The 20,769-nt window shown below is 41.0% G+C and overlaps 3 protein-coding genes across 3 annotated transcripts; all 3 read left to right on the top strand.

Moving 5' to 3' along the window:
• The first annotated feature begins 8 nt into the window (after positions 1 to 8).
• Positions 9 to 1,165, top strand: LOC120287395 (cysteine-rich receptor-like protein kinase 10). The gene is made up of 2 exons (XM_039300182.1): positions 9 to 170; positions 479 to 1,165. Exons 1-2 carry the CDS (start codon positions 9 to 11, stop codon positions 785 to 787), a joined length of 471 nt encoding a protein of 156 aa, XP_039156116.1. The 3' UTR covers positions 788 to 1,165.
• An 8,537-nt stretch (positions 1,166 to 9,702) lies between these two features.
• LOC104415318 (F-box/kelch-repeat protein At1g16250) lies at positions 9,703 to 12,006 on the top strand. Its single transcript, XM_010026599.3, has 3 exons — positions 9,703 to 9,986; positions 10,413 to 10,988; positions 11,263 to 12,006. Coding segments are annotated over exons 1-3 (1,152 nt in total). The 5' UTR covers positions 9,703 to 9,984; the 3' UTR covers positions 11,837 to 12,006.
• Positions 12,007 to 13,434: 1,428 nt separating this feature from the next.
• Positions 13,435 to 18,835, top strand: LOC104415317 (integrator complex subunit 9 homolog). Its single transcript, XM_010026598.3, has 11 exons — positions 13,435 to 13,948; positions 14,059 to 14,448; positions 14,584 to 14,798; positions 15,310 to 15,633; positions 15,807 to 15,996; positions 16,962 to 17,054; positions 17,159 to 17,250; positions 17,327 to 17,444; positions 17,551 to 17,642; positions 17,789 to 17,840; positions 17,933 to 18,835. Exons 1-11 carry the CDS (start codon positions 13,940 to 13,942, stop codon positions 18,449 to 18,451), a joined length of 2,094 nt encoding a protein of 697 aa, XP_010024900.2. The 5' UTR covers positions 13,435 to 13,939; the 3' UTR covers positions 18,452 to 18,835.
• Positions 18,836 to 20,769: the final 1,934 nt, after the last annotated feature.

Here is a 20,769-nt window from a genome sequence, read left to right as displayed (position 1 = left end):
ATATACATATGGCTAATGTTCGAATTTGCAGTGGTTACATGTCTCCAGAATATGCAATGCATGGAGAGTTCTCGGTGAAATCGGATGTTTATAGTTTCGGCATACTACTTCTAGAGATCATTTGCGGCAAGAAGAATAACTTATACCAGGATGAATATCTTGCTGGTTATGTAAGTTTCACCATGCTATCGAGACAATTTTTTACATTGCATATTAGTAATTTTCCCCAAGTGAAGTTGAAATTCCTATAAAACTTAGTCCTTTGGCCTACAGAATTAATGCCGCAATTTTGTGAAATTCCTATAAATCAGATGTTTATAGTTTCGGCATATTAGTAATTTTTTACACTTGTCTCAATTATCTTGTTCCTTGGTCATATACGATTTTTTTTTTTTTGCAAGATTTCAGATGTCTTGCATGATGAGTCATTGAATTAATGCCGCAATTTTGTGAAGATTTTCCGGAATTATTCTTGTAGGCATGGAATCAATGGAGAGACGGCACACCCTTGAAAGTGTTAGACCCAGCTATTGTGGATTCAAATTCGAGAGATCAAGTGCTTCGATGCCTGCATATTTGCTTGCTATGTATTCAGGAAGATCCAGCTATTAGACCCACCATGACAACCGTAGTTCTCTTGCTCAGCAGCAATTCCATTACACCACCATCACCCCAACATCCAGCCTTCTTTGTCCAAATGAAAGGGCTTGAATCGGACCAATCCACCAGGAGGACTATGCCTTTGTCAATCAATGGCGTGTCACTTACCGAATTATGCCCCCGGTGAATGGCAGCGTAAGCGACATCTTTCTTCATGGATGGGCTTGTGGTAAATTAAATATCATTTCTCCACACCACTTATGTACACATTAAAATCTATTCACCAAATTCTATCGCCTCAGACTCCTAGCAATCCAATCATGAAAATTAGTCCAAAATACTATTATCGAATATGGAAATTTCTAGACGTCACACAACCACTGACAAGATAGGTGAAGACCTTACCAAATGAAGAGTTTGGTCGCTTTGTCACGAGACGTTATGCACGACCATGGTCGATATCTAAGCACAAGATTGGCCAATGAAATGGACCATTGTCATGTGATTTGATGAGATTGATCTATGGATAGGACCATTGATATTTGTTTTGATATTATTGTGAAATGGATATTTCTGCTATAAATATAGCTATGTTGAAGTGTATATAACTCATTTTCTTCTTATAAGTTTGTTATATTGTGAAATTCAATATAACAAGTTATGTTTTATGTCTTAAACATGCATAGCAAATGTTCAATTTGCTTAAAAGAAATACGCACTACTTACTGAACGGTGATTACTCACCCCTTTCCTTCCCAAACTTTTAAATTTCTTTGGTTAGCGACTAGTAGAGCAAAAGTGCTACAAGAAGACTTATGGGAGTTGATTTTTGTATAGTTTGAGACTACATCTTTTGGGTGAAAGGATGGCCGTATCATTCCCCATATTTTCCGTCCTTCAGGTTGAAGGACAATAATTGCAAATATATCTTCAATATGAGGATTCCAAGTAGAATTGTTTGAGACATTTAACTAAAATATAGTACTGCTAGTTTCCTCCATCAACGCTAGCCCCGATACTACTTTTTTGGGGAGAGATGACAACAATTCAATAGAGATTAAGCCTGTTCAGAATCAATATCTTCCTCAAAACTCAACTAATTTATATCAAATCAACCTCATATATGGCACACTCTATACCTCTTTCTTTCTTTTTTTGCACGAAAATACCGCTACTCTCCCTTCTCCACCGCTGAGAACATTTGGCCCTCTTTTTATTTTCTTTATTTCGACTTTTCCTCTTTCTTTAAAAAAGGGATCAAAGCATTAGAAGTCTTAAAACTTGTAATGAAAGTGTGATTGAGTTCTAAAATTTTCAAAAAGTACAATTAAGTCCTAAAATTTATCATGAAAGTGCAATTAAGTTTTAAAACATTTGCCATCATGTTTTAAAACTTGTCAAATTAGTCCATTTAAGTCCTTCTATTTATTGCACTTTTTGAAAATTTTGAGACTCGATTGTATTTTCATTACAAGTTTTAGGACTTTGAGTGCATTAATCTCTCTCTTTTTTTTTAGATGTGATGGGCCTATGAGGCGGATCTAGCCCATCACCGTGCACACGTTAAATGAGATCCAATGTGTCCTTAACTTCAATTTGCTCTGCAAGTCTTCTCTTGCGAACAAAACAAGGAAAAACTCTATTTCAGTTGACTTGACTGACTTATGGTACAAGCAACCTAAATGGCTTGTATAATTAAAAGTCTTGTAGAGTCAACCACTAGGAGGTTGCAATAGGGGTCCAATATGGGACCATCACCTTGCACACGCTCAATGGGATCCAATGTGTCCTTGATGTCAATTTGCTCTACAAGTCTTCTCTTGCTATCAAAACAAGGAAAAACTCACATTCCCTATTAGGTATGCCGAGCATTCACCCCTTTAGGATTACATTTTTTTTTTGTCTAGTCCTATCCTATATCTATTTGACAAGTCATTGTGTGCTATGTACTATCCGCAAGTTGTGAAACTCTACTCCCTCACTCACCCCTATTCCCGACTCCTAAGAAGGTGGGAAATTGAGCTCTTCACCTCTTCCTTCCAAAATTGCAATTGAAGGGTTGGTTTTGCTAGAATATTTAGTAATAAACCAAGCAAATTATAAGATTTTCAGGAACTACTGTCAATGGTTCTAAAAGCTTAAGATAATAAATGATGACGTAAGTTATTATTTAAATATTTTAATGCTCCCCCTCATGCATACTCCATGACCTCCTGCCCTGATAGATGTGAGAATTTTTGGGACCTCGAGTAACTATTCTAAAAATTTAAATTATTAGATGATAGTAGGGTTTATTATTTAGATATTTTAATAGTTTTAAATATGCTGAAAAAAAAATTATCGAATTAGGTACCTTGGTTGCAATTATCGGCTTAATCGCCATATTTGTGATGCTTCTCTTCATTAGTTGTTGTTACCTTCGAATGAGGCCTACAGAGAAGAAAGATGAAGTAGTCGGATAGGCAGTTATAGTAGCCTCTCGCATCTGGGATGAGTGAGGATGAGTGAAAGGCCCACTGCAATGCTAGCATGCCTTACGGCACCGTCACTAAACCGATAGGCTAGTCGTTTACCCCCGGTTTAGTGACAATGTTGGAGAGCAAGAAGAACAGGAACAGTCCTTGCGTTGCACTATATGCGGTATTGTGTGTTTATAGGATTTACTATTTCACCATACATCCATTTCACTTTCTCTGCCTAAAGGCGCGCATGACAAAATTTCTAAAACAGAAATTAATTTTTGTTCCCCAAACAAGTTTCTAAGCAAAGAAACATATTTGATAACAACTCAAAATTTTTGTTTTTGGAATAAAAATTCATTTGATAATAGAATAAAATTTCTATTTCTAAGGGAGTGGCGGCCATTGTTCGGTGGTCGACCGGCATTTTGCGTTGGGCATTGGGCGACTGGCGGTGAGCATCGAGCATCTGGCAATGGTCAATCGGCGTCCAACGTCGAGCGATCGGTGAGGGGTGTCTGGCAACCAGTGTCCGATGGCCGGCATTCATTGACTGGCAACAGGTGTCTAGCGTCCTATGACAAGCGTCCAATGTCTCGCAACCCACGTTGGGTGGTCGGCATCCGACGATGGGCGGCTGGCATTTGATGACCCACGATAAACGGTAGGCAATGGGCATCTGATGGTCGGTGTCAAGGGTTCGGCGTACCACGAGTGGCGGGTGAGCAGCAAGCGACAATAAGAGTGAACAATGAGAAAAGTTTTCATTTCTCATTTTTGTTCTAGAAATAGAAAAGCTAAAATTTTAACGTATGATTTTTGCTCCTAGTCTATTTCAAAAGTATAAATTTATTCCAGAAATAGAAAAATGAAACTGTGTTACCAAACGGATTTATGTTCCAAACTTGTTCCGGAGAATAGAAATACAAAGAAATAGAGAAACGGAAATTTTATCATGTACACCCTAAAAGACCGATTTTTTTTTTGACAAGTTGATATTCTTTAGGATGGTAGGTTAGGCCGATTGGATGTATTAACCTTTTTATCCCCAATCTGTCATCAAGTGTTAGATTTCTTGTTTCTGTGGCACAAGCACGAGCATTTCTCAACTAAGGATATGTTTTACAGGAACAATTTCCACTCAAAGATAATTCATTTTTATTCTATTCGGGGAACAATTTCTCAGCATTTGAAGTAGGGGTGAGCGGTTCCCGGTTCCTTACAGGTTCCGCTTGGAACCTGGAACCTACCCTCGGGTACAGGTTCCTCATTTTTTGGAACCTGGAACCTACCCGTTAGAACCAAGAACCTGGAACCTACCCTGTCACAGGTTCCAGGGTCGGTTCCAGGTTCCAACAGGTTCCAACAGGTTCTTTATTTTTTTTATTTTTCATTTTTAGATTGAAAAAATGGAAAATAATGCAGCAATAATAACGACATAGCCATGAATCCTGCAACCTGATGCTAGAACACACTTCACATGCTAAACCGACTTGAAGCTATTGAAGATGCCCAATAAAGCGATGTTACTCTTATTTAGACATTGCGAGATAGCAAACCAATACCACATAAGTTGAAATTCCTCAGAATTGACACAACTAAAAGCTCCCCAATGTCCGGAAGGACGACCACTAATAATCACTACCACACTATGAGAACAAGCACCACCGTGACCTCAACAAGCACCGAACAGGAAAGCGGGTCCAACACAAGCCTATAAGTCTCATCTAAATAAGAAGATCAGGCCAATCATTAGCGGAACCGATGAAAGGCACCGAACGTTGAACACAATGTGTTGTAACAACGACAAGCTTAACAAGACATAAAGTTGAAGCAACATTAAAATTCACTAAAATCCCATCTACGATACTATCAAAACCACATGAAGCAACAGAAACTACCACAATTTGCAGATCATCGGATATAAAAAATGCTTGTGCTCGAGAGTAACAAAGCAAAAGATCAGTATCTAAGCAGCTATTTGCTTCCTTAAAAGTCTTCAATTCGCTTAAAAGCAATAATCGAAAAGCATCAAGGTCTCTTTCGCAACAACTAAAAAGCTCTAACCCAAAGCAAAAGCAACTCCTCCCATGAAAACACCTCGGAACCCTAGCTTGGTGCGGCGCCGGTGCCTACGCTTCGCATTGTACCTGAACGATTTCGGCGACAAAAATTAGGCCACAAAAAAATAAAATAAAATAAAAAGATGGCTTTTTTTGGACAAAACGTGAAGGAAAGTGTTGTCGGTTCGCATGCGAATCCGGGGAGGGATGGGCCTGTTCGGTTCGGTTCTTCTTCACCAGCTTCTTCTTGATCGGCGACGGCGAGCACGCGGCGACGGTGGCGCGACGGCGACGAAGGCACGAGACTCACGGCACCAACGGCGACATGAATGGCGCACTGAAGAAGGCGGCAGCCGTGGCTCAACCCACGGCCAAGGGGGAAGAGCTAGTTCGGGCGGAGGTGGTGACGGTTCGGAGCAACGATGGCTCGGACGGCCGAGCAAGCTGCAGCAAGAGGTGGTGATGGTGGCTTGGGGGCGGCGGTGCCTCACGGTGGCGCGGACGGCAAGACAGCTCGTCGGACTCAACGGAGAGACGGCTTGTTGGACGAGCGGTGGGTGGTGGGGTTTGGTGGCCAAGAGGTGGTGGTGAGTAGGGCGTGGGGCGGCGGTGTGGTGGTGGGTGAAGCAGCAACCGGCGAGAGGAAGGAAGAAGAAGAAGAAGAAGAAGAAGAGGTGGGGGTTCGGCCGAGAGAGGGGGAAAAGAAGAGAGAGAGAGAGAGAGGAAAAGAAAAAAAAAGTGGGGGCGGGAAGTGACGTGAGGAGGAAAAGGTGGAGAAAAGAGAGAGGGAAAAAGAAAGGGAAAGGGGGAAAGTTGAACGGAAGGGGGAATCGCACGGAAAGAATTAGGGTTTTTTATTTTGTAACTTTGCCGGTTCCGGTTCCTCGGGTTCCGGTTCCTATGGGAGGCCGGAACCGGAACCGGAACCGGAACCGTCCGGTTCCGGAAAAAAGAACCGGGAACCGAACCGGAACCTCCTCCGGTTCGGTTCCGGTTCGGTTCTACCGGAACCACGCTCACCCCTAATTTGAAGACCCTTTGTAATTGCCCAAAATTTTTATTCTGGACTCTTCAATTTTTTAATTTTTTTTTAATACTTTTAGTATATTTTTCTTGTTTTTCTCTTTCTTTTTCTTTTTCTTTTTCCTTTTCTCTTCTTCTTCCTCCTTCTTTGTGGCTCGTTGTGGCTGGCAAGTGGCAATGGCCAGCAGTGGCTAGTGACCAACTAGGAGGAAGAAGAAGAGAGAAGGAGAAAAGAAGAAAAGAAAATAGCAAAAAATAAAATGTTGGGCTTGATCCTGAAATTATTTTCGGAAACAAATAAGCAAATTTTTTTTTTACTTCTTGATTATGTTCCAAATCTATTTAGGAGAATAAAGAATAAAAAAATTACCAAACTAATTTCTGTTCTTGTCTTGTTTTTTAGGATAAAAGAATAGAATCGGTTAACAAACATACCTTAAGGGCACGTTTGGTAACGCTTTTGTTTCAGGAACAATTTCTAAGCATTTTAAGCGGTTTGGTAACTATCCAAAATTTCAATTTCTGGAATAGAATTGCGTTTGGTACCGTGTTCAAATTTTCTACTCTAAATTATTTTCTTTTAATTTTTAAATAATTTTATTACTTTTTCATTTTTTTCATTTTTTTCATTTTCTTCTTTTCTTCTTTTCTTCTTTTCCATTCTTTCTCTTCTTCTTCATCTTCCAGTCTCGGTCCGGTCGCCGGTCTTGGGATGATCAACGACTAGCCAGACGAGGGCCAATGACCTCACCAGAGTGTCGCCGGCCCTTGTTAGCACTGAGCGAGCTCGGCCGAGCCTTGTCGGGGCTAGTCGAGCCTCGCCTGATTAGGCGAGCCTTACCGGTGGCCGGGGGAGGCCCAGGTGAGACTCGCTTGGCCATCGGCAAGGCCCACCCTAGCCAGATCATGTGAGGTCGAGCCTCGCCAATGGTTGGGCTTGCCTTCGGTGAGCTTGCCGGACCGATTGCCGACGATCGGCGACGATGACCGGTAGACAACAGCGGACGGCAACCACAGCGGTGGTAGCATATGAAGAAGAAGAAAAAGGGAAGAAAAACAAAAGAAAAGGAAATATAAGGAGAAAATAAGTGATTGATTCTAGAATTGTTCCCGAGAACAAGAATCAACTTCTTTTTTTAATTCTTGATTCTACTCCAAATTTGTTCTCGGGAATAAATTTGTTTCTGAAATAAAAATTTTACCAAATGCGATTCTATTCTAAATCTACTCCCAGGAACAAAAGAATATAAATTAGCACTATTTGGCCGGTTACCAAATAGACCCTAACTCAACTCTCGATTGAGCCTTCTCTTGGTTCGTGGAATTATGCAAGGAATTGAGCTAAGCTTTGAAAATTGCCCTATCCTCAAAAGCTTTGCTTTGCATATTTTTGTTGTGAAATATTGCGACTTTTATGTTTTATTAAAAAAGTTGATTTGTTTGTTTGTTTGTTTGTTTGTTTTTGCACAAAACAAAAAATGGGAAACATAAATTCAATTCCCAATTCCAAAAAAATTGGAATTGAAAGTCACAGTATCGATTTTCAATTCTAGGCTGAGAACCTACCCTGTCCGAAAATCTGATCAATTATACTTTACGTCAACCTCAAGGTGTTATGGACCGAATTCTTTTGTACAGCTGCGATTCCCAGGCGTGGATGAGGACATACAACCCCCACATAGACCAGATTGGAGTTAAGGAGTTAAGGCTAATTCATCTCATTCTGCAGTTGGCCATACCCAGTTTCCATTATTAATTTCATTTGCCACTTTGGTTTGCAATGAAAGCCCTGAACCATAAACCACTCCAGCAGAAAACCTTTCCAGCTACCTAGGATAGGATGCAGTGGATCAAACCATAAGAAGATTGTCTTCACCATCACAAACAGCACATCGAGCAAGGGGCTTTTATCTCTGCCCTGGGTTTAGGAAGCTTCCGCCAAGTATATAGGGGGAAGGACCGGAGGAAAGAATTTGCCAAAAACTCCTCTCTTTTTTAAACACAAGCAAACCCCAAAAAGACCAGCATCTTAAGCAAGTCCTAAAAGGCTTTGTATTGGTCCTAGTCTGAACCTTGGGATAATCATGATGTAAAACAACTAGGGGCTATTCCCTTCTCTTAGGGATAGCGGGGTATGTGAACAAAGACATGTTAAAATAACGAATGTATTCGTGAAACTTGACATCCTTGGATATCAAACGGGCAGGCTGCGGAAGTCCTCATAGGAGCGCAAGCTCCCTTACCTTGGTGAGTTTACCTCTTGACCAAACACCAAAGATCCAAAGTAACCATGAGCAACAGCCATATTTACCTTCAAGATGATAGCTTTGTTCCATTGGGGAATCTGCTTTATTCCCAAACCTCCCTCCCTTGGCAAGCAAACATCTAGCCACCTTACTTTCGCATTTTTTTTATATTGATTTCAGGACTCGACCACAAAAACGCAATAAAGCAACGACGGTCCACAGCCTTAATACCCTTCATTGGCAAATCAAACACACCACATCAGCATGAAACTACAATGCTATATAAGACAGAACCAACACATCGTAACTTGCAAGCAAAGGACAAATCTCCTCGAGCTCCAGCTTTTAATTCTACTCAAAATTCAGTCAATGAATGTTGCAATCATTTTCAGATAGCCTAACAGATATTCAAGAAAGACTTGAATACTTCCTTGAAAGAGTACTGCGTTTAAAACCACTTCTCAGTTCTCAGGACCATCTCACTCAACAATTCATCACAATTACCTAGGGCACACTTCTTAATTTTAGCAGGATTTATCCTCAGTCCAGGCATTAGAGAAAATGTCCAAAACACATTCGAGATCTCTTCCGTAGTTCCAGGCTTCCATCCATCGATATAAAACATCATTGGCAAACACAAATGGGTTAAGCTTAATTTCGGAGAACTCAAGATGGCATTTCTACCTGACAACTTTAATAATCATCACAAAAACCAAGGAGAGAGAGGATAGCTTAATTTCGGAGAAATCAGGATGGCATTTCTATCTAACAACTTCAATAATCATCACAAAAACCAAGGAGTGAGAGCATCTCCTTGTCTAAAACCTTTTGCACCCACGAAATAAGTTTTTAGTTAGGGATAAGTTATGTTTCAGGTTCTGTCCAAATTCCATTTAAAACTTGGAACTCACCCATCATAACAAGTTCCCCAATTTTTGAAACCAGAAATCGAACCGGTTCCCACGGTCCGGTTTCTAAGTTCTCGGCTCCATCCTAGAGCCATGTTCACGTTTATTTCCAGCCCACCAAGGGCAGAGATGGAAGACTGAAGAGAAGACGCAGCATTTGTAGCTCCCTTCCACAAAATCTCACTGATCCGTGACTCTACAGCTGAGCTTTCATCTCCAGGGCTTGCATCCAGAAGCAAGAAAGAAGGTGTTCCAAGTTTCAGAAAGGGCCCATCAGACAGAGCCCAACCATAAAAGGGCCCCGGCTCGCCCCGGAACGACCCGACCCGGCCCGGCTGTCGCGTCCGGCTCGTGGTCGGGGCACCGTAACCTTACCAAACCCGAAACAGATGATAATGTCGGAACGGCATTTCTCGTCTTCAACCTTCCTCCATCGGATCGAGCGGCGAGGCTCCTCCTCCTCCTCCCTCGGCGACCTCTCTCGCCGTCGACACTCCTCCTCTCTCGCCGTCGTAATTTCCCCTTCCGCTCTTCCGTCTCGTCTCCGAGTCTCGACGTATCGGTTCCGTCGGCCCGCTTTCTTTCGGTTCCAGCAATAGCATCGTTCGAGCCCGTCGTTGGCAGATTGGTTTTGTCGGGTTCGCGGTTGTTCGAGTTGAACGAACCTTTGCGGGGCGCAAAATCGATGTGAGTGTCTTCGCGAATCTTCTATTCATTTGCTCTTGCAACGTTTGCAGTGCATTCGATTGTGGGTCATGGCGCTCTAATTCTTAGACTCTGCTTCCTGTGTAAGGATTGTATGATTGTATGAGTTCAAGGTGTATCATGGTGGGAAGATACTCGAGCTTGGCTTTGACTGAGTTTGATTGAGCTGGATTGACATTATGCGAAATTATGGACGATTCGATCGATGTAGATGGTCAAAGTTTTGATCTTTCGTAAGATGCTTGCTCGGGAAGGACGATACCCAGTTGTTAGTTTGGGTTCTTTAGTTTGGGTTTTTATTAGAATTACCCTGTTGTTAGTTTGGCTATTTTGCTATGACTAGAAATCCCTATTTTCATTCTTCTGGTCTGCCTCTAATTTCCCTTTCTTCTGAATGTTGTGTTCTAGGGATTCTCTGTATGAACCTATAATTCCAGGGCTGCCGGATGATCTGGCCTTGAGATGCTTGGCCAGAGTGTCTCATGGGTTCCAGGGGCTGCTAGAAACAGTCTCGAAGAAGTGGAGAGAAGTTACGCGAGGCACGGAATATGCCAACTTCAAGGCTAGGGAAGGCTGGTCCGGGGATTGGTTATTCGTTCTCACGGAGGGCTCCGAGAACCAGTGGATTGCTTATGATCCGGAAGCTGATAGATGGCATCCCATACCAAAGATGCCAAGAACGCATCCCGACTGGAAGCACACTGGCTTTTCTTGTGTTTGTGTTGGTGGCAGATTTCTTGTCATTGGTGGGGCTTATGCATCGAGTGATCCAGGGTTCCCTCATCAGAAGCCTATCATAACTAATGAGGTCTACCAGTTCGACCCTTTCAGAAAAGAATGGACTGCAGTGTCAAGTATGCAAATGCCACGTTCACACTTTGCGTGTTGCGTCATCTCTGGAAAGGTGTATGTTGCTGGGGGTCGCAATCTTTCGTGCCCAAGAGGCCTCACTCTTGCTGAATGTTACGATCCATTGTCAAACAAGTATGTTTGCTGCCACAGTATTATACTACAAGTCTTGCACTTTTTACTTCCTTTCTATTGTCTTATACCCTTGGCACCGAAAATGGCAAGAGAACATGGTTCTCCACGTCCACTTTGGTTCTGAAATATGCTCACCTACTTGTTTAGCTTTTCCTTTTCCTTTCATTCTTCTGATATCGTAGGTCGGAGTTTGTTCTTAAATTGTTCCAAGAAATATCTTGTTTAACTCTTCTTTTTTGAGACAACCTAAGTTTTTCAAGCATGGACATTGCAGATGGGAAGAACTACCACCAATGCCCAATCCCCAAACGGATTGCATAGGCTTGTCATACAACGGCAAATTTCATGTTCTCAATGATCAAGTAGGACTTTTGGACCAAAATCCATCAGAAGTTTTCTGTCCATTAACTGGATTGTGGAACACAGTAGAGGATCATTGGCCTTTTTCTAGGGCAATGCAAGTAGCTGTGCAGGTCATTGAAAATGATCGTGTATACACAATTGTAGATTGGGGTGAGAGCTTAATTAAGACAAGGGATGCTGCCAAAGGAGAATGGTACGATGTGGGGAAAGTTCCTTCTGTTTTCCTTCCCAACCACTCGCGACCACTAGAAGTCTTTGATTATGGTTTTGCTGGTCTTGGGCATGAACTGTATGTATTGGGTGGGAAGGTTCTCAAGTGGGAAGACTCGGGAGCTGGGAGATTTGATATTGTAAAACTAGGTTTGGTGAGAGTTTGCGACCCTTCCGAGTCCCCGTTGAACTGGCGTGAGACAAGACCAATGTGTCTGACTGCATCAGGCTCGATTCTAGGATGTGCTTCCCTTGAAGAAAGCTCTGTTTCTTAGTTGTGATAGTTTGGAGAGCTTAGATCAAGGCCTTGCCAATGCTTTGTTATGCGACTTGATACTTCTCTGTTGTATCTGTAAATATGGTGAAAACAAATTGAAATCCTTCAGGAATCACTTCATTGGGTTTAGCTCTTTATTCCCTGGAACAAGTTCATGTCTTTAGAGGATTCGCCATCTTGTCTAATGCCAATTGTTTCATTTACCTTCTTGTTTTCCTTGCATTGAAACTAAAATGGACTTCTGATTCTTCTAAGCAAGAACAAGTTTGTTGCATAGACAACCAAATTTTTGCACCAAATGACTTTGTCAAGCTACATGCATGCAAAATAAGTATGTAGGTATGTGACTGACTTTGGAATCATTGAATCCTTGTCTTAAAGAAAAAAACCCCAACCCTCATCCCACTACAGCCAAGCGATCCTTAGCCACCAGAAAACACAAAAAAGGAGAGAACCCAAAAACCTCCACTCTCCTTCCTTTCTTCTCCGATCCGAGGACAAGAGCGCCGAGTCCGTGCGAAATCTCCTTGTTCTAATTGCCAATTTTTTCGGTGAACTATACTGTAAAAGTCTCTCTTTTAACTGGTGTTCTTGGGCACCTCCTCCTGTCAATGGACGTATGTGGTGTGTTCTTGACTCTCTACTCACTGCGATTTTGGTAATTTTACCATAATTTGTTGAGGTGTCCATCATGTTTTCATGGATGATCGTCCTTTTGAGGTTTGTATTGAAGTACCTGTGGAGGTTTGCATTTTCCATTTCTGAACATCATATGATATTAGAGATTTTCACATGAACACAAATAAGTGTGTTAATAAAGAAATGATTTCATCACATAGACAATGAACTCAGAGTTATGACCAAAAACGAAAAAAACTCGAGTATTTTCATCTGAAGAAAAACCTCATGTTAAAGGAAAAATTAATTTTCTAGGAAAATTGTTAACTTCTTCGTCTAGTTATATGTAACTAAAAATAATTTTGGATATTTGGATTTCATTTAGAAAATGATTTCAATTTTATAAATAACGTTTGAATTGGCAATTACCGAATTAGATTTTTTTTTAATTTTTTTTATATAGGGTTAATATTTTGAAAAACTCCAAACTAGTATACGTGTGATAATTTTACCAAAAACTATTTTTTTGATCATGAAAAATCTTAAATTATTACACATGTGACAAATTTATTCTGATTGACTATAAAAAATCATAAATTGGTATACTTGTAATAAATTTACATCAAACTAATTTATTCAACAGCCAAAAATCATAAATTGTATATCCTCCATTAAATTACATTAATAGTACCGAAAATCGCAAATATTGTACTCTAGTCAATTGTTATGTGTCATTCAGTTTAATAATTTAACAGTAAAATTTATAGGAAACTAACATAAGATAAATTTGTTATAAATATAAGTAAGGCAAATCAGTTTATGATTGAGCACAAATTAGTTTAGAGTAGATTTGATACAAGTATACAGTTTTGGATTTTTTTAGGTATTAATCCTTTTTATATATTTATTTTGAAGCAAAGCAAAACCCTTAAATGAGGTTTTAAATTCTCATTCCCTCTCTCCTTCTCTCCCCTTCTCTCGATCTTCTCTCCCGTCCTCGCGCACGCGCTCTCAGTCCAGTCCTCCCTCTCTCGCGCAGCCACCGGCCCGCCGCCGTGGTCTCGCCGCCCGGCGGCCGTCCGACGCCCGAGGTTCCGCGCTCGAGTTCCGTCTCTATCGCCCCCTCTCTCTCTCTCTCTCGCTCTCAATCCTGCCTCTCTCGCGCAACCAGCTCCACGGCCTCGCGTCTCCGCCGCCCCCAGCTCCCGTTTCGCCTCGATCTTCTTCGCGGGTCCCGCCGCCTCTGGTTTCGCCGTACAGCTCCTGTTCTCGTTCTCTTAGGTCTCGGTCACAGGACTGTTCTTTTCTTAATTGTTTTTCGGATCATTCATTCTTCGTAAAACGAAGGTGATAACTTTTGGCGAGGCCCCGATCGTAAGGGTCGATAACAGTGGGAAATCGAGTGGGACGTTGAGAGCTTTGCCGGTCTCCCTTCTTTGCGTGAATCACCTGTTGAATTCTCCACATTGGTCTGGCTGGCCTCATGAAGTTGGTAAGTCTCTCTTTGGACTGGGTATTGCGACACACTTTTCTTTCGTCAGTCGACGCATCCGGTGCTCGCATTTGGTTTAATTTGAATTTGACATGTACGCTCTTGTGCAGACGTGCCTGAGCAGAGGTAAAGGGTTCTACTTTCCCCCATGTCACATGCTGAGTGTCTGCGGGTTTAGGATCTTGATTGATTGTCCCCTGGACCTGTCCGCTCTCGCTGCTTTCGCCCCTATACCTCCTGGGTTCTCTGCCGTGCGAGGTGAAGAAGATTTGGAACGTCCGGTCGATGAATCTGATGGCTGTGAATCTGGGAGTGCAGAGAGGAAGAATACGGAGAAACCCATGAATGCAGAGGCTTTGATTCGTTCTGAACCGTGGTACAAAACCGTGGCGAACCTGCACTTGTGGAATCCCTCGTTCATTGATGTGGTGTTGATCTCGAGCCCTGCTGGGATGCTTGGGTTGCCATTTCTTACGCGAGCGAAGGGCTTCTCGGCAAAGGTAATTTTCGCGTCGTCAATTGAATTTGAAGTGATTTTTATGGACATGGTTAAGTGTCAGTTTAATTATTGCTTGGTCTTGGGCTTGTGCGTTGAAAGATTGTAACTTGCTTAAAAATTCGTGCTTTTACCTTAGGTATATGTAACCGAGGCAGCAGCGAAACTTGGGAAACTTATGATGGAGGACCTTGTTTCAATGCATGAGGAATTCAGGCAGTTTTATGGAACTCAAGAATTCAGTAGCCCTCACTGGATGAAGTGGGAGAAGCTGGAATCACTTCCTTCTGCATTGAAGGAGATAGTATTGGGCACTGATGGGATTGAACTTGGTGGATGGATGCCATTGTATAGGTAAGGAACAGCCTTCAAGTTTTAGTTTTGTGCTGTAGCTACATTGCATACAAGATGTGGCTTGATAGTTTATCGTGGCTTAGATCCTCATTGTAACTATTTGCGAAACTCAGGATACTGGTTCTTCTACTTAGCCCCTCCCTCGGTCATGGTAGAGCCCAAACTTTTTAAAGGGCAATCAGCTTGGTGTGCCTTTATAAGATGCTACAATCTCCTGAGATGCGGATTATTTTTTGATGTTGGGAGTTCTGTCCTGCAGCTAAGGCTTAAAATGCCTTTTCTTGTTAGATGACTTTCTTGATAGGTCATGCATCTCTAAATTGAATGTGCAGAGCCTCACATCTTGTAGTCAGAATCTTCAGCCATTGAAGATTATGAAGTATTGGTATCTTTGCATCTTCCAAGTTATAATCACGCTCATTGCATATTACATCTTACTTTTCTTCCTAGAGACTGCATTTCGGTTTGTTTGATAACCTTGTAAGAGATGGTGATGAAGCATGCCTCTCAGTGCAGCTGACATAGAGGATTGTGTTAAGAAGCTTCAAAGACTCAAATATGCGGAGGTGGCATGCTACAATGGTACAATAAATATCAAACCCATCAGCTCTGGGTTGGAAATAGGAGCTTGTAATTGGACAATAAGATATCCAGATGGAACGATAGGATTTGTCTCAAGCTCTGAATTTGTTCCTGGTCATGCTTTGGAGTTCAATTATAATGCTCTTCAATCATGCGATGTGCTAATATATTCAGATTTTTCATCTTTGGATGTCCTGGAAACTGCTAACAAGGGGAGTAATTACGCTGTTCCTGAGGATTCTTCAACTTTGAGGTAACCTATTTTATTGAGTATATCTCCTCTTGGGTGTGAATGCTATGGCCAAATGCATCATTGTATAGTGTAGTACCATTTGATTCTTCCATCTCTTCATTTTTTTCTATATGGTAGACTTTGACACTTGGCATCTATGAAATTAAGCTGTGAGTTTACTTTGATGAAACCAGTGATTTGGAGGAGGTCTTACTTCATGCTGATGAGAGCTCAGAGGAAATGGACAAATTGAAGTTTATATCCTCCTGTGCAGTTGATGCTGTTAAAGCTGGTGGTTCAGTACTCATTCCTATAGGACGACTTGGAATCATCCTACAACTCTTGGAGCAGATATCTGTTTGCATGGAATCATCACGTTGTGAGGTATTCCATGGGTTTGCATTTAAAATTCATACTGTAACATCAGTCTTCTCTTACTTTAGTGGATATCAGATAAAGCTGATGCTTCAAGCATAAAGTTCGAATTTCACTTGAAATGAACTTAATGATGGTGATCAAAAAGCTTGAACCATTTATGTTCCTACACAAGAAAATCACCAGGATCTTTTTTTATTTTTTTGAAGAGGGGCTGGGAGGGGAGGAGGGATGATGAAAATCACCTAGACCGAACTATATGCTTATGTTGTTTCCTTTAGTTGCACCTTCAACAAAGTCAGGTGATCGATTAGTATGCTATATTTAATCCTTCTGCTAAAACCTTGAACAAGCTATAATCACTCTATATTTGGCACTTTGCCCACATTGGATGCCCTGAGCATGTCTTCATCCAGTTAGGATTTGGTGGTGTATTAGTTAGTTAGATTGGCAGTCGCCACATTTTAAATGTAAACCAACCTAACTCGAGGAGAGTTACTGATTCTGCAGATTGCATATTCAGTCTGGTTGTCTTGCTTGTGTGATGGGTTTTACGATGTAAAGATGTGGGAACTCCTTTTGCACTTTCAAACAGCAATGCGATCTTGTGCTTCAGAACCAGAGAGAGCAACAAACATAATCCTCCTATTGTTTTGCTGGATAAAAATTATTGGCCATGGTCAACCTGGTAGTGTTATTTATCTCCTAGGTGATCATGCAGTTTTAGTCTCAGGAGTTTATTTTTTGCAATTGCTTTTGCAAAATAGAGTTCTGGTCACTCTTACTACTGCATGCGAAGTCTATATCCAATGTACTTCTGCATGCGAAGTCTATATCCAATGTACTTCTGAATGAGATATTCCAGAATGAAAAGGGCAATCAATATTTTCGGAGAAGTGGTTCTTCAGAGTTCTTTGTCTTATAATAATAATAATAATAATAAGTCCTTGTAATGCCATTTGTTCTCTCCATAGGTTCCCATATTTGTTATCTCGTCAGTAGCAGAAGAGTTATTGGCATATACCAACATAATACCAGAGTGGGTGTGCAAACAGAGGCAAGAAAAGGTATGTAACTGGGGGCATATGATTTATATATGTAGGAAGTCTCCAACTGATCAATCACACCCTTACTAAAAGCAGATTTTTGGTTGATTTTATATTCTTGACAGTTGTTCTCTGGCGATCCATTATTTGCACATGTTGAGCTTTTGAATGGAGAAAGGCTGCAAGTATATCCTGCCGTTTACTCACCTAAGCTATTGTACGGCATCATTTTCTTTTGACCGAGCGACTTGTCACCTAACTATATCCTCTGATAGCCGTTAGAATGTGTGCAGGCTTCATTGGCAAGAGCCGTGCATTGTATTTTGTCCTCACTGGAGTTTGCGGCTTGGCCCAGCTGTTCATTTGCTCAGACGCTGGCATGGGGATGAAAAATCATTGCTTGTCTGGGAGGTGCTAATATATTCTCACTCATCTAACAACAAAAAGTGCTGATCTCTTTCCTATTTTTCAGCAAATAAAACCGTTCATCAAGCAGAACCTTCTGTTCCATTTGCAGGAGGGCATGGATAGTGATATAGCTCTCTTGCCTTTTGATCTGAAGGAGATGAAGATGAAGGTCCTTCGATGTTCATTTCTTTCAGGAATAGTGTAAGGACCATGCATTAGCTATTCCACCGTTTCTCCTTGAGACTGAACTACTCCACCAATCCAATTGCTCTGCATTTGTGCATGTCCATTAACTATCAATATATTGTGCTTGAACATTTTATCTCATGGATTGGCCTCACTTGTAGGTTGAAGAAGGTTCGACCTTTAATCCACGTATTGCAACCGAAGTATGTTATGGTAACGTCACCTAACCTTCCGTCTATTCTCTTTCTGATGATCCTACTGCAGACTGATGACTTCTCTGTTCTTGCACTTTCTGTTGTATATAGTTACCTGAAGATTTTGGGCGGCAGATCATGTCACCAGTCGCAAACTCATACTCAGTCCTTCACTACTCTGTGAATGAGACATTAAAGCTGCCTATCCTGAAGGAAGATTCAGAACTAGAAATCACAGCAGACTTGATCTCTCAATTACATTGGAAAAATTTGAAAGACCAAAATTTGAGTATCACAAGATTGAAAGGAAACCTCGTCATGAGTGATGCCAGAAGACAGATTCTAACAAGCGACGAGCTATCCTGCTCAAAAAGTGAGAAGCCCCCGTTGCTTTGGGGGACTCTAGATTTGCAAAGGCTCCTGGCTCGTTTATCAGAGATGGGTATTGGCGGATCTCTACAAGAAGACAGTGTCACAGATGGGTCGAGCGATGCTCGTATCTTGCGCATCGACGCTCCTAGTGAAGCTTTACTTGAAATTAGGAGCACGAGCACTTTAATCAGTGCTGCAAATGAGGAGCTGGCTTTCCGCATTAGGGATGCTGTGGATGGCATCCTAGATGGTACTTGATCTCGAGCCTTATCGATACTCTCCTTACAAGTGAGCTAACCAAAGAAGTTGCTTCTCGGCATAATCTTCTTGGGGGTTACATTGTTGCTGGAATGATTTTGATTTAAGCTTGGACAGCAAGAGATATGCAGAAAGCCAGCATGCACATATCTGTGAGTGGACCATAAGTCAATGTGGAATCATAGAATGTTTTGCTACACACACCACGGCATGGCAGATAGGTTGATATACAATTGTCAAAGATGCGACAATTTGGTTTCTTTCGGGTCATTTCATGGCTCAAACCGTGCCAGAATACAAATGTAAGTACCAGTCTCGATTGAAATATAACCAAAACCCGGACCTTTTTGGAAATCATTAATATCTTATGGGACACCTCGAACATGAGCCGCCTCATAAATCCCAGATCTATGTGCATAGGTACTCTTCTGGATGATAGAGGTATTGCGTAGATTACTGGATGCATTGCAATACTAGCTCCGATTTGACCTATGGATGAATATGCGAAGTATATAGCAATGGAAATGAGAAGAGACTAATCAAGTTCTTGATTTAGTCTAGATTGGATTCAGGGATGTGATGATTTAGGGAATAGAATGATTATTTATCTATAATTCAGTAATCATGTCGAACAAATTAAAAATTCAATTGTATGTTAAGTTAAAGTTTAAAAGTCAAATTGAACGGAAAGACATCCTTGGAACATTTGACAAATCGATCGGTCAGTTTTGTTCCTCTGCTTAGCAAAGTCTAACAAAAGGAAAAGGTCCCTCCATATTCCTAGGGTTGTTCCCCCGTCCCTTATCGTTTACTCTTGTACGGTAGTCTATTCGCCGGAAACAATCTCGACTTCATCGATAAGCACTGATGGCGTAAGTTTGATTTGATTTTATGGGGAATTTGTTTGTGGAGAAGCCCGAGGTCACCGACGCGGGACATCTCTTTTTTGAAACAGGTATGGAGCAACCGCAGCCTGCTTGAATTTGGCTTGAAACAACATTTCCATCTGATGAATCCCGGTGTGCCTATTGACTCTTCCAGTTGCCTAATCTGCATAGTTTCTATGCTATCATGCAGCAATTTGATTGGATTTTCTGATTTATGAAAATCTCAAGTTTGTCTTGCCCATTTGAAAACCAATCACCCGTACTATATATCAACCTCCAAGGCTTATATGGATCTCCACATCTTTTGAGCCATACATATATTGCAACCCATCAATCGCTTTAAAGATCACACTTTTGAGATGGATCTGCCTTTCCAAGTGCTACATGCCTTCTGCAACTTCAAATCCCAGCCGAAACACAACTCGAGTAACTCCCGCACTTAGCATAAAATTTTGCGCCAAACCTCCTTAGCTCAGCACATTCCAGGAACAATGGTTTCAAGACAGGCTTTAAAACAAATCACAGGGGTTTGGTATGAATCACAATTTTTTTTTTGTTCCATAGAATTTCTTTAAATTTTAATAATTTTTTATATATTTCATTTTTATTTTTTTTTCCTTTCTTCTTTCTCCTCCTCTAGCTAGCAGCAGCGACAGCCAGCATTTGGCGGCAATGAGTCTCCATTAGAAAGAGGAAAACAAGAAGCTTCCTCCAAATATAAAAAAAGAAAGGAAAAAATCAACTTATTTCTAAAAATTATTCTTAGCTTTAAAAAAAAAAAAAGCTACTTTTTAGAAGTATTTTTTTTTTTTTTTCTATTTCTTGATTCTATTCCAAATTTATTTCTAGCTATTTTTACTCCAGAGAATAAAAAAAAATTAACTGATGTTACCATCTATCTAGATTTCTTTTAGATTTCTGTTTTTTTTTTTAATTCTAGAAGAACAAAAGAATAAAAAAAATAATAATCAAGGAACAAAAATGTTACCATATAGGCCCAAATATTTAGCCATTGTACTGTTGCATTTTTGGTCTTCATTTTAGAACCAGACCACAACTAGAATATACCTTCTTGGTAAAACAAAAATACCACACCAGCGTGAAACTGCAATGCTACATAAGACAGACCAACAAGTTGTAACTTACAAGCGAAGGACAGTCTCCTAGAGCTCCAGCTTTTAGTCCTGCTCAAAATTCAGTTGATGAATGGCTTGCAATCCCTTTTCTGATGGCCTACCAGATATCAGAGGAAGACCTGAATACTTCCCTAGAAGAGTACCAAGCTTAAAACTACTTCTCAGTTCTCGGGATCATCTCATTTAACAATTCATCACAAACACCTAAAGCACATTTCTCAATTTTAGCAGGACTCATCTTTAGTCTTGACATTAGAGAAAATGCTCGAAAAATACTTGAAATCTCTTGTATAGC

The sequence above is a fragment of the Eucalyptus grandis genome, chromosome 8 (genome assembly GCF_016545825.1).
Source record: "Eucalyptus grandis isolate ANBG69807.140 chromosome 8, ASM1654582v1, whole genome shotgun sequence".
NCBI lineage: Eukaryota > Viridiplantae > Streptophyta > Magnoliopsida > Myrtales > Myrtaceae > Eucalyptus > Eucalyptus grandis.
This window is presented reverse-complemented; position numbering and strand designations above follow the sequence as displayed.